The sequence below is a fragment of the Tupaia chinensis genome, unplaced genomic scaffold (genome assembly GCF_000334495.1).
Source record: "Tupaia chinensis unplaced genomic scaffold, TupChi_1.0 Scaffold000217_1, whole genome shotgun sequence".
Lineage (NCBI taxonomy): Eukaryota > Metazoa > Chordata > Mammalia > Scandentia > Tupaiidae > Tupaia > Tupaia belangeri.
In genome coordinates, this window is record NW_006159692.1 from 6,875,985 (window position 1) to 6,889,587 (window position 13,603).

At 36.8% G+C, this 13,603-nt stretch overlaps 1 protein-coding gene across 3 annotated transcripts in view; it reads left to right on the forward strand.

The window, feature by feature from the left end:
- The window catches only part of CSGALNACT2 (chondroitin sulfate N-acetylgalactosaminyltransferase 2), a 59,868-nt gene that overhangs the window by 22,118 nt on the left and 24,147 nt on the right, over window positions 1-13,603 (forward strand). Inside the window, exons 2-5 of one of the 3 annotated variants that reach the window (XM_014587545.2) lie at window positions 5,985-6,911; window positions 9,809-9,886; window positions 10,272-10,410; window positions 12,445-12,546. In XM_014587545.2, the coding sequence (XP_014443031.1) occupies window positions 6,251-6,911; window positions 9,809-9,886; window positions 10,272-10,410; window positions 12,445-12,546 (980 nt within the window). In that variant the 5' untranslated portion in view covers window positions 5,985-6,250. Of the gene's footprint in view, window positions 1-5,984; window positions 6,912-9,808; window positions 10,026-10,265; window positions 10,411-12,444; window positions 12,547-13,603 lie in introns of all 3 variants that reach the window. The other 2 variants (XM_014587546.2, XM_006147659.3) reach the window with 2 other exon arrangements.

Below are 13,603 nucleotides of genomic sequence, written 5' to 3' on the forward strand. Positions count from 1 at the left end.
CTCTCATGTGTGCATGCACTCACCATGAATAAAGAAAAAAAATATTAATTTTGTTAAGGTTTTTACCATAGGGTATATGTGCCTACCAAGGGGGTGGGGAGAGAGAGGAAAAGTGAGATATCACCCCCTAGGGGGATGACCACACTGCATTCTCTTCTCCATTTTCCTCTTGGGATTTAGGGCACACACATATGCCTTGCATGATTTTCAAGCTGCTAGATCTGGGACTCAAACCATGGCGGGCCATGTGGGAGTCTCACACCTTCACCGTGCCACTTGCTGACCTCTCAGTATTAATTCTTACCTGAATGTTTGGTAGATTCTACCAGTGAAGCCATCTGGGACTGAACGTTTCTTTTTTAAAAAAAAAATTACTTATTTAGTTTTATTTATTATTATTACTATTTTCTAATTTGACCAGAGAAAGAGAAAATGAGAAAGCAAGCTGCCAGGTCTGGGACTTGAACCACAGTCGACCATGTGGGAGTCCAGTGCCTTAACTAGCCCACCACTTGCTGGCCCCTGGACTTCTTTTTGTGGGTAATTTTTTTTATTACTAATACAAGCTATTGTTACACATTTGTTTACATGTAATGTTTCTTCTTAAAGCAGTTTTGTTTGTTCTAGGAAATTGTTTCTTTCATTCAGTTGTCTTTTAGAGGGAGGTAAACATTAACAAAAATGTATGTACATATATTTTTGGAGAGGTTTTTTTGGTATAGGGTACATGCGCGCGCCAGAGAGAGAGAGACAGAAAGTGAGAAATCACCCCCCCTGGGGGGACGGCCATGACACAATCCCTTCTCAATTCTCCTCTCAAGATCTCGGGCATGCATGCACACACGGCTGGCATGAATTTAAGCCACCGGGTCTGAGACTCGAACCACGATCAACTAGGTGGGAGTTCAGTGACATAGCCTTTATGCCAAATGCTGGTCCCTAACAAAAATCTTTTAATTATTAGTAGTTAACATTTTTAATGCTTTTCTTTCTTTGTGTAGATCCTTACTTAAATCTGGTATTATTTTCCTTCTGCCCAAAGGACCTTGTAGGACTGATCTGGTAGTGATAAATTCTTATAGTTTTTCATGTCTAAAGTATTTTATCTTTGTTCTTCAAAGTCAGTTTTTCTGAGGATAGAATTCTAGGTTGACATATTTTTCTTTTCACTTCTTTAAAAGTATTGCTCCACTATCTTCCCACTTGGTATTGTTTCCAAAGAGTAAACTGTTACTGTCTTTTGTTTCTGTGTTAACATGTTGTATGTTGTTTATATGTCTGCTTTTAAGATTTTATCTTATCATTGGGTTTGAGCAATTTGATTATCATATGACCCATTATGGTTTTTAGTCTAGAGTTAATTATTTCTCACTACTGAGGCAAGACCTTTTTGAATATTCTACCCAGTGCCCCATGAATTTAGAGGTTTCCCAGTCTTAACTGGTGGGAACATGCACAGTTCTTGGCTCTTATGAATGCTTGATTCTATGTCCTTTAATTTGTGTGTTTTTTTTTTTTTTTAGTCTGTTAGTTTCTTCGTAAAGCACTAAGTGCTTTGCTGAGTACCGAAAGGGTGCCCTTTTCAGATCGCTGGAGTTTTATTTCTCTGTGCTGCTCTCTCTTCTGGTACTGTATCATTTGAACCCTAGCTTCTTCGTCTCCTCAGACTGTTAGCTCCATTCCATTAGATCAAAGAATTTGCTGGGCTCTGCTTAAGGTTCCCCTCAGTTTTGGCTTAGAAACAGGCAGTAAGCTGGGGGTAATCACTTGTTTCTTCATTCTTCAGGATTCGCTATTTTCTGTTTGTTTTTGTTTTTGCTATAGGGCATGTGTGCTCACCAGAGAGAAATAACCCCACAGGGGAGGTGGCCACACTGCAATCCCTTCTCCTTTCTCCTCTCAGGATTTTGGGCACACATACACCTGACATGTTTTTCAAGCCACCGTCCAGAACTCAAACCTCAAGGTCAGCCATATAGTTTCCGGCTGTCTTAACCCCACCATGGCCTACCCCAAGAGTCACTGGTTTTTATTACTTATGTTCAATTCCCTGAAAACTGTTTTTTCATTCAGAAGGGTTATTTTATGGGTTGTTTGTTTTCATTATTTCAAGCATGAGAGTAAATCTGGTCCTTGTTACTCCCATCTTGGCTGTAAGAAGAAAAAAAATCTCCAGTTTGTTTTAGAGAGTTAGAATCTGTGGCTTCTAGGGACCCACAGATGGCGTAATGGCTATGTCACCGGACTCTCATGTAGTCGACCACGGTTCGAGTCCTGGATCCGGTGGCTTAAACTCATGCCAGGCACATTGTGCGTGCATGCCCACGATCCCAAGAGGAGAATGGAAGAGAAGGGATTGTGGCATGACCATCCCCCCAGGGGGTGATTTCTGTCTCTCTGTCTCTCTCTATTTCTGGCAAGTGCACGCACCTTCCAGCAAAAACCTCTCCAAAAAAAGAAAAGATCTTTGATTTATTTTTTTTAATTACATGCCTTTGACAACTCATTTTCTCATCCCCATGGTATCCTTTTCTTTTCTCAAAACACTTAACTATCCACATTTCTGCTTAGATAGTTGGTTAGGATTAACTCTGGGCTTTGAGTGACCCTTATTTATGATAAAAGCATATTATATAGAATGATGACAGTTAAAGATGTAACAGCAGAAAAATTGATGTTTTTTCTGATACAATCATGCACTGCATAATGATGTTTAGATGAGGGACTGCATATACAATAGTCAGTCCCATAAAATTATAAAAGCTATGCCATAGCCTAGGTGTGTAATCAGCTATAACATATAGGTATAAATACATTGTATGGTGTTCACACAGTAACCAAATCACCTACTAATGCATTTTCTCAGAATGTATCCCCATCATTAAGCAACCCATGACTGTAGTCTTCACATATTCACAGCTGTTATAATTTAGTCTTCCAGGATGTGGCCAAAGAGTTCCTTCCCTTCAGCAACCAGGCAAGTTAGATTTTAAATAGAATTTTTTATTTTTAGCAATTACAGAGCTATGCAACTAACAATTATGTTCTAAAGTAATTACAATAGCCTTTCTTTTATTTCAGTGGAAAGTTTTAAGCTGTAATATTAAATGGTGTGTAAGCTGTCTCAAAATTTACGTATTGTTTAATGGGGTAGAAAGATAGAGGGACCTTAGCTTTAATGCTAACACTTAATAGTTATATTACTTTATTTAAATATTTTCATGTCTGAGACTATTTCTTCTTATACAAAGTGAAGCTCATCAGCACTGTTCTAAAGGATTGCGTGAGATATGAATAAAAAATACTTTATAAATCAATGCTTTTCAGGATTTTTGGATGACAGCCCATTTAGAAATACGTTTTACATGGAGATCTCATTCATATGTATATAAAACCACAGGCCAGCCGGTGGCATGATGAAGACAGTTGGATCCCACATGGCCAACTGCACCATTTGAGCCTCGTACACAGTGGCTTATAAAACATGCCAGGCATGTGTGCATGCCCCAAATCCCAAGAGGCTAATGGAGGTGAAGGGAGCTGTGTGGTCATCCCCCTCGGGGTGATTTTTCACACTCTCACCTTTTTTCCTCCTGTCTTTCTGGCTAGTGAAAGTGCCTTATAGCAAACTTTAAAAAAAAATTTAAAAAAGAAACACAACACAAAACATTATTATACATGATTCATACTGATATTTTCTGTTCTAGTTTATTGAAAAGCAAACCTTTACTAGTGACCCAATTATGAGTCAGAGCTTATAATTTAGAATACATTGTCTATATTAAGGGAAAAAATGTGAGTTGACATATTAACCAAAAGTTGTGGTACTTAGATGACATACTTTTTTTTTTTTGAGAGAGATGTGCGCTCACCAGAAAGACACAAAGTGAGAAATCACCCCTCCTGGGGGATGGAATCCCCCACGCTGCAGTCCCTTCTCCTCCATTGTCCCCTTGGGATTTGGGGCATGCACGCACACGCGCCCAGTGCCCAAACCACCACATCTGGGACTCGAACCATGGTCAACTACACGGGAGTCCAGAGATGTAGCCATTACGCCATGTGCTGGTCCCAGATTGCATAGTTTTAGTTCTGTTACCAAGCTTTACTTTAAAACAATTTAAGTATAATATGGTTAAGTATGTATACTTTATTAACAGCTTATGTAAGATTATGTCCCCACATTTCCAGGTCTAGTCTTTTCCTTAATAAGTGGACATGTAATAACTTGTAAATTGTTAAAAGTGATATCTCTAAGTTTATCTTTTAAATAATAAGATAATATAATAATAATAATGTTTTTTTATGCTAAGGATTATGGCTTTTAGGCATCATAAGGTCCTAAAATTGATATCAGTTTTGCATCCTTGTTTTTTAATTACACAGTATTTCTTTTTTTTCTTTGCTTTTTTTTTGAAGAGGTTTTTGCTGTAGGGCGCGGGCTCTCGCCAGACAGACAGAGAGAGACAGAGACACAGAAAGCGAGAAATCACCCCCCAGGGGGGATGGCCATGCCCCAATCCCTTCCTCCATTCTCCTCTCGGTATCTTGGGCACGCATGCACACGTGCCCAGTTTGGGTTTAAGCCACTGGATCCGGGACTCGAACCGCGGTAGTCCAGCGACATAGCCATTATGCTAACTGCTGGTCCCGTTTACACAGTATTTCTTAAAATGAAATTTTTTTCCTGCTGTTTTCTTTATCACTTAAACAAGACTTACGATCAGAAAGACAGATGCTGTCATAGTAAAAGACTCCCTTGTAGTGAATTAAGTTTTTAGGATACTTGGTTTTCATTTGGTTTAGTAAAGTAATAAATGGCTAATAGAAGTTAAATCCATTATTTATAGTCTACTGGTTATAAGAAGTTTTAAACTGTTCTACATTTTATACAGACACAGAGAATACAAATTGCTGCGTTTTCCACAGAGGACATATAGGCTTTTGTAATCATTAAGAAAGTGAATTGGACTGGTCACTTCCCTACTGGTGATCTTCCATAGGTTCTGTTGCACTGGGGAAGTAGTACTATTAAAAACCTGCTGTCATTATCCCATTATTTTTCTTAGCAAACACTTTGTTAAACCCTCCTGTCACCCTTTTCCTAAGTTTAACCTTTTTTCTAGAGTTATGGTCCTGGGTTTAGAAAGAGACACTCACTAAAGAATTTATGTAACTAATAAGTGCATGAGAGGTAGCATGTAAATTTATAAATTTGTGTATGGTTTTTGAGCTTTTTTCTCAGCAGATAAACATGATCAAAATGTTCATGTTTTTTCTTTATATGGACTCCAGACCTTTTCCACACTTGTAGGAAATCTGTGACTGTGTAACACAGTGGAAAGAATTATATGATCTAATACTCAAATAATCTACTGCAAGACTTTGGATATAAAAATGTTTTCTTAATGTGTTTTCCAGATGTCTGTGACCTCTAGAATTGTTTTTCTCCCCACTTATTTTAAGGCTCCTAGATTGGCCAAATCGAACAATAGAAGTTAATGCAGTAGAATGCTTGAATTGAATAAACTAGAAAAAAGTATCTCTCTCTGGGAGACCATTATTATTGTAGCAGAAACAGTTTATAGATTCTCAACTCCCAAATGGTTATATGCTTAGGATATGGCATGTTAATTGAAATATTAAGTTAATAAAGAGTTGTAAGCCATGTAATTTTCAAATAATTAGGGAACAGTAGAATCTATGTTACAGAAATTATGCCGAACATTTTTTTTTCATTTTAATGTTTCTTTGAGTCAGGAGGTTATGAGTATTTAGATATACTGGTTTAAAGTATTACATATATTTTAATGTTTCATAAGGTATACTTTTCTTAATATTTCTCCCAGTATTTACTACATATTCTAGTATCTCTCATGGTGCTCTACATATTATAGTCACATAGCTAAGTTTACTGAAGCTACCAGCAATTTGATACAGTTAAGGAAACAAAATTCTGATTGATTCTGATCTGTTTCTTTCAGAAAAGTCACCATCCATGTAATGGATTTTATAGATCATATTGCTTTATTCTGAATATCATGGTAACAATACAGGAAGTATCCATAATTTCTCATTTCTACAAGTAGTCATGACTGCTGAAGAAAGAAAGTTTTAAAGCCACAGCACAATTTACTTGGTACCTTTCATGGAATTTCTGATTTTTTTGTTTGTTTAATTTTTGGTAACTTTGCTAAAGGTATGAACCAGCAAAGAACTTATCTTGTTAGGCAAGTCCACAGTAGTAAGAATGCCTAGAAGAGGACTGATCCTGCATACCCGGGTCCACTGGCTGCTGCTGGGCCTAGCATTGCTCTGCAGTTTGGTATTATTCATGTACCTTCTGGAATGTGCCCCTCAAAATGATGGAAGTGCATCTCTTCCTGGTGTCATTGGGGAAAATTATGGTAAAGAGTATTACCAAGCCCTCCTACAGGAGCAAGAAGAACATTATCAAACAAGAGCAGCCAGTCTGAAACGCCAAATTGCCCAACTAAAACAAGAATTACAAGAAATGAGTGAGAAGGTGAGATCATTTCAAGAGAGGAAAAATGCAGGGGCTAATGGCATCAGCTATCAAGGCAACAAAGAGCAAACACCAAGTGACCTATTAGAGTTTCTTCATTCCCAAATCGACAAAGCTGAAGTTAGTGTAGGAGCCAAACTGCCCAGTGAATATGGGGTCATTCCCTTTGAAAGTTTTACCTTAATGAAAGTATTTCAATTGGAAATGGGTCTCACTCGCCACCCTGAAGAAAAGCCAGTTAGAAAAGACAAACGAGATGAATTGGTGGAAGTCATTGAAGCTGGCTTGGAGGTCATTAATAATCCTGATGAAGATGATGAACAAGAGGATGAGGAGGGTCCTCTTGGAGAGAAACTCATATTTAACGAAAATGACTTCATAGAAGGTAATGTGAAACATATGTTAATCAGTATTTATGTTAGTACGACAAAATGCTAGTATGGTGTGTGCTGTTAATAGTCATTATCCACAGTATTAAAAAGTTTTAAGTGTTTACCAATTCATTCTACCATGAATTTTAAGTGATTTTTTAAAAAAAGAATAAGATCACAATAAAAGAGAATGGGGACCAGGGAAATGGAATAAATATAAGCTTAGATAGAAGAATACAAACTACTGAGGTCGATAGGGCTCTCTTGGGCTATGTGTGTATCCATGTGTTTGTGATTTCCATTGCTCTTTTATCTGGTCTTGATGAGCTTTTTTATGTTTTTAAAAATGGATTAACTTAGGCTTGAAATTTAAGAGCTATTTAATAAAGAAAAAATAATTGATTTAGTAGACTAGAGATTTCCATTTTCAGTGAAGGTAAAGCACATGTCAGAACATCAGAAAGGTATACATAGTTTTTAAAAACATATTTGGCATTTAGAAAACTAAGGAAATAACCTCTTTTCCTAATATAGACTGTAAAAAGGGCTTGAGGTTTTTTTTATTTTTATTTTTTTTTTTGTGGAGAGGTTTTTCACTATAGGGCGCGTGCGCTTGCTAGACAGACAGAGAAAGACATAGAGACAGAAAGTGAGAAATCACCCCCCGGGGGGATGGTCATGCCGCAATCCCTTCTCCTCCATTCTCCTCTCGAGATCTTGGGCATGCACGCACACGCGCCCAGCGTGAGTTTTAAGCCACCGGGTCCAGGACGCGAACCGTGGTCGACTACATGGGAGTCCAGCGACATAGCCATTATGCTAACTGCTGGTTCCTGGGCTTGAGATTTTTATATATCAAGATGGGACATGACTTAGGGAATGAGAGTCACTGCTATAAATTTAAAATATATGTTGATTGATAGAAACAAGTTTAATCGTGGATTCCCTACCCTTTGTCTTTCTTAACATCCCCTGCTAGATTTTTATTGCAAGCTTAAAATACTTGAGGATATTAATTTTTCTTTAAAGTTATCTTTGCTTGATTCTACAAATTAGTATACCAAATGTAGTTTTTCTTTACCCCCATCATTATGGCCATCACTTGTTGTATGTACTATTGTGTAATACATTAAGACCTTTTGCACTGCCTAAGAAGAAAGGGAACTATTCTAGTTTTGTATTCTGCAGCTGCTGTTTATCATATAACTCTCCTTGGCCTCTGTCATTTTCAAGATTTTTCCTTGCATGAAACAATTTTGTCCCTCACTTTTTCTCTACCGTGCCACTGCCCTTACCACCAATGTAATTACTTACAACAACTGAGTTACCCCTCTTCCTCTTCCAGACTTTAGCTTAGATGTCAGTTCTTCCAGGAAGTCATCTCCAACCTCAAGTCTAATATAGCAGTGCTTCCTGGGTCCCCTGTCATATCATTATGGCATTACCATTACCCACTTCCTGATTTGTAGTTCCTGCTAACTGTAAGTTTCAAAAGGGTTGAGACCAAATCTATTGATTGTTCACCATTTTACTCAAAGATATTGACTGAGTGACTCACACATCTGTAGGTATAACCTTCTCTCTCCTGAGTGTCACACGTAAAGATCAGAGTGCCAGTAGACAGCCATACTTTTCTCCCCAGAACATCTCAGATCACTGTGTTTAAAAGTATGCTAGTTTTCCTTGTCTGACTTTACAGATAAAGAATAAAAAACAGAGTTTTATAAAAATAAAAATTTGTGTATGTGGGAATCTTCAAAAAGTTCATGGAAAATACATATTATGAAGAAAATATGCACAGGTTTCAAGGGTGTTTTTGCACCAAAACAAATTTGTACTTTAATTCTGTTTCTCATGAACTTTTTGAAATATTTATGCACACACACACACACACACACACACACATATATATATATATATATATCAGATAACTATATAATGTTATTGTTTCTTTTTTTGACTCCCTCACTAGGTGGGCCTGTCCTCAAAACTGGGACCATGTGACTATATTACCAGTGACTGGAACTAAGGCACTTGATTCATTTTGTTGAGTTGAACCAAGCAATAGAAGTTTTGACTCTTACATACAGAATTTAACATTGCTTAGTGGTCTAGTTCTTTGGCACAGTGGTAATGCACTGCTCAAGAGAAGCTTGATCTCATAGTAACCGTTGTTCAAATAACTGACCCTGATCAGCTGGAAGGTCATAGGGCACATGTGCCAGTGTCTGAGATCTGATGGATTGGAGGATTGAAGTAATGGGATTACAGCATGGCCAGACCCTGTGGAGGGTACTCATCGCTTTCTTTCTCACTCTCACATATGCATGTATGCACTCTACCAGGAATAAAGAAAATAGTTTTTTTTTTTTTAAGTATTTCTCAAAGTAATTTCTTTGTCATGTGGTTATTATGTTGATTGGATCTACTATTAAGAGAGCATATGTAAAATGTAATAGTTGTCACTTGGACATATTTTATGGATCAAATAAGATGATAGCATAGCAGCAAATAGTTTTTTAACCATTCCTTCTTTTCCTTTCTTTCTTTCTTTCTTTTTTTTTTTTTTTGAAAGAGAGTGAGCATATGTATGTGGAAGGAGGAGAAAGAGAGCTAGGATCTTGCAATTGCAATCTACCCCCAGCCTCCCAGCTAGCTAAGATTATAGGTGCACACTGCCACATCAATTCTGTCCAGGTTGGTACAGGATCTGGTCTCATAGCAGCACCGTAGCAACACAGCCTGGCCTTTTCTTTTGAAGTAGTTGTTACTCACTATTCAGTCAGGAGAAATATTTTCGCAAATACAAAAAACTTTACTACTTTTATACTTTTGATCTTTGAGTAAAACTTGTATTCCCATTGAATTTGTAACTTTGATATGGAGACATCTTTGTTTCTCTTTCTTTTAGGTTATTATCGCACTGAGAGAGATAAGGGCACACAATATGAACTCTTCTTCAAGAAAGCAGACCTTATGGAATATAGACATGTAACCCTCTTTCACCCTTTTGGACCTCTCATGAAAGTAAAGAGTGAGATGATTGACATTACTAGATCAATTATTAATATCATTGTTCCACTTGCTGAAAGAACTGAAGCATTTGCACAGTTTATGCAGAACTTCAGGTAACTGTCATTATTTGGCTAAATTCTTAAGAAAAATCACATTCCATGCATGTTTACCTAATTTATCTTCACCAAATGTGATTACTTAGAATTATAAAATAAATTCATAGGCTTTAGGGGAACTTTTTAATTTTTTCTTCTTAAAGCATGTATTATTAACAATTTGAACTATGAGATTAAGGTTGACAACTTATTAAAACAAGATTTGATGACCTTATAATTGTGTATGAGTGATGGAATATAGACATGTAACCCTCTTTCGCCCTTTTGGACCTCTCATGAAAGTAAAGAGTGAGATGATTGACATTACTAGATCAATTATTAATATCATTGTTCCACTTGCTGAAAGAACTGAAGCATTTGCACAGTTTATGCAGAACTTCAGGTAACTGTCATTATTTGGCTAAATTCTTAAGAAAAATCACATTCCATGCATGTTTACCTAATTTATCTTCACCAAATGTGATTACTTAGAATTATAAAATAAATTCATAGGCTTTAGGGGAACTTTTTAATTTTTTCTTCTTAAAGCATGTATTATTAACAATTTGAACTATGAGATTAAGGTTGACAACTTATTAAAACAAGATTTGATGACCTTATAATTGTGTATGAGTGTATTTTACAACAGGTTGACTTTTTTTTTTTTTTTTTTAGTTTTTGCGATAGGGCCCATGCATTGTATAAGAGAGAGAGAGAGAGACAGGGAAAGTGAGAAATCATCCCCAGTGGGGATGGACATGCTATATTCCCTTCTCTTCCACTATCCTCTCAGGACTTTGAACATATATGCACACATGCCTGGTGTGCTCTTCAAGCCACCAGGTCCACGTCATGACCTGCACAGTTGGCCATGTGGGATCCAGCACCTTAACCTTTATACCACCTTCTAGCCCAGGACAAGTTGAATTTTTAAAAATGAGCTTTATGGAGGCATTATTTACATACAATAAAAATCTACATATTTAAAGGATTTAGGTTTTGTGACTTATGACAGAATGTGTACATTCACAACTACCACACCAATCAAGATACAGAACATTGCTATCCCCCAAGAAAACTCCCTAGAAAACTATTTGAGTTTTAAGTTGGAAATAAATTAAGAAGTATAGACATTCAACTAATAATAGGAGAAAGTTATTCCATCTTGGGAAGCAGAGAATTTAGTTTTTTCTTTTTTGTCATTACACATGAATATTTTTTAAATACTGAAGTGTTAAAGAATTAATGACTGTACATTAGGATAAATATTTGAGGAAAATATTGCTATTTAGCTTTAATAATTGCTGTATATTAAATACTTTAATTTAAAAATATTTTAAATGCTTTAATATCCTAGTTTTAATACTTCATGATCTTAATTTTTATTTTCTTATTGCTATTTTGGATTGTAAAAGTTAGTTAAGGGACCAGTAGGTGGCATGGTGGTAAAGGCGCTGGACATTCCCACATGGCTGACCATGGTTCAAGTCCTGAACCTGGCAGCTTGCTTTCTCACTTTCTCTCTCTCTCTGTGTCTCTCTCTGGTCAAAATAAAATAAATAAATGAATAAATAAATTTTTTTAAAAAGTTAACATTAACAGCAGACTATCTAGAAGTCATACTCCCAAATGAATTTTACCTGTTTGAAATAGCTTGATTGAGATCTGATTTCCTAAAGCATTTTTTTATTACCTTTCTTAACAATGCCTTCAGAGGCTACATTATCCTTTTCAGTAAATAGTCTCAGTCATGGGACCAGCAGATGGCATAATGGTTACGTTGCTGGACTCCCACATCGTCGACCACAGTTTGATTCCCAGACCCAGCAGCTTAAAACTCATTGGGCACGTGTGAATGCATGCCCAAAATGCTGAGAAGAGAGTATAGGAGAAGGGATTGTGGCGTGTCCATTCCCCCCGGGAAGTTCTTGCTTTCTGTCTCCGATGAGTCTGCACCCTATAAGAAAATATATCTCTTAAAAATAATAATAATATAATTTTAGTTGTGGCAAATATTTATTCCCTGATGATAGATATAATTTTTGGAATTAGCCAGTCTGAAGACAAAATAACTCTGGACCCAAAACTTGAATATTTATTTATTTGGTTTTGAACTCATTGGATTTATTGCTTGAGTAGCTTATAATTTGCTTCTGAAAGAAATCCTAAAGCAAAAGTTCCAAACCTTTATAGAAATATGACAACAATGTTGGATTGCTCCCATAGCCCTCTAAGGGTTGCACTCATTGAGACAGACTGCATTTGCTGTAATACCATCAAGAAGAATACAGCAATATTTACCTAATGCATCATGTGATTTCATTCTATATCAGTAATGCCTCATTTTTCATTGTTGTTAAAGCTTCATGTGATTACTTTCTGAATGGACAATGCCTCGTGTGTTTTTTAAATAAACTTTATTTTTCAATTCTGTTAGGGATGTTTGTATTCATCAAGACAAAAGGATTCATCTTACAGTGGTGTATTTTGGTAAAGAAGGATTGTCAAAAGTCAAGTCTATCCTAGAATCTGTCACAAGGTTGGTGAGCCATGTCCACAGTGAAGTCCTTGATACATAATGTTATTAGACGAGAGAATTTCAGTTATCTAATGAGTTAATAATGTTGAAAACCCACTGTTTAAATGTTGGCTCAGCATGTGGGTGGCATTGGTAATAAGTTCATTTCACATGTAACCCTATGTGGCATGTCTTCCCTTAACTACTTAGCAAGCAGCCTGGATGATCAGGATGCTTTCCCCTGGAGCCCATTTATGTACTACATATTTGCTGCTGCTTTACCTTTTTCTAAATCTTATCCCTTCACCTTGATGCCATCTCCTGAGCTTGTCTCCTGCTTGTCACCTTCCTTTTCATTTTCTCAAGCTCCTTCTCTTCCCTCAATAAAGAATGTGTGGGTCCCCTGTGTCCTTCAGAAACCCTTACCTGATTCAGCAAGTAGCTACTGTTACATTCTGTCCTTTTACAACTAAACCCCACCGAACAGTAGTTCTGTATGTAACTAAGCAACCTTTACAATACCTGGCACATAGTAGGCGCTCAGAGGTTTTAATGAATCAGTAATTTCTTAATACTTAAGTATTAATTATTGAGCCTTTCATCCCTTTTGTCTCTTAAGTAGTGGGCCCAAAGTTACAACTTAATGCCAGATTCAGCCTTTTCTCTGTTATCCCCTTCGATTGCTTTTTATTTGACAACCTCTAACTAGTACTTCTTTCTTAAAATGTTTTTCTTATATTTGTAATGCATATATGTTTTATAAATATGGATATGATGTAATGTAAACTATTAGGTTTAGTGTCTTCTCTAACCCCACCAACTCTATCCTTTACTTGCTCCTTTACCTTTCTGCCAGTTGTGGCCATTCCCTAAGAGTCCAGATCTGGGTAACCATCCTTCTCGAATCATTTAACTAACATTCCTTGAATCCTACCTCCTGTGTTCCAGGTACACTGCTGACTGGGGTGTTTGGGAAAAGACAGGGCATAGATGAGTGAATCTCAGTCCATGCCTTGTGGGGACTCTGACAGCCGTGATGTATATAAATGTGACTCACCATTCTCTCCTTCCCTGCACC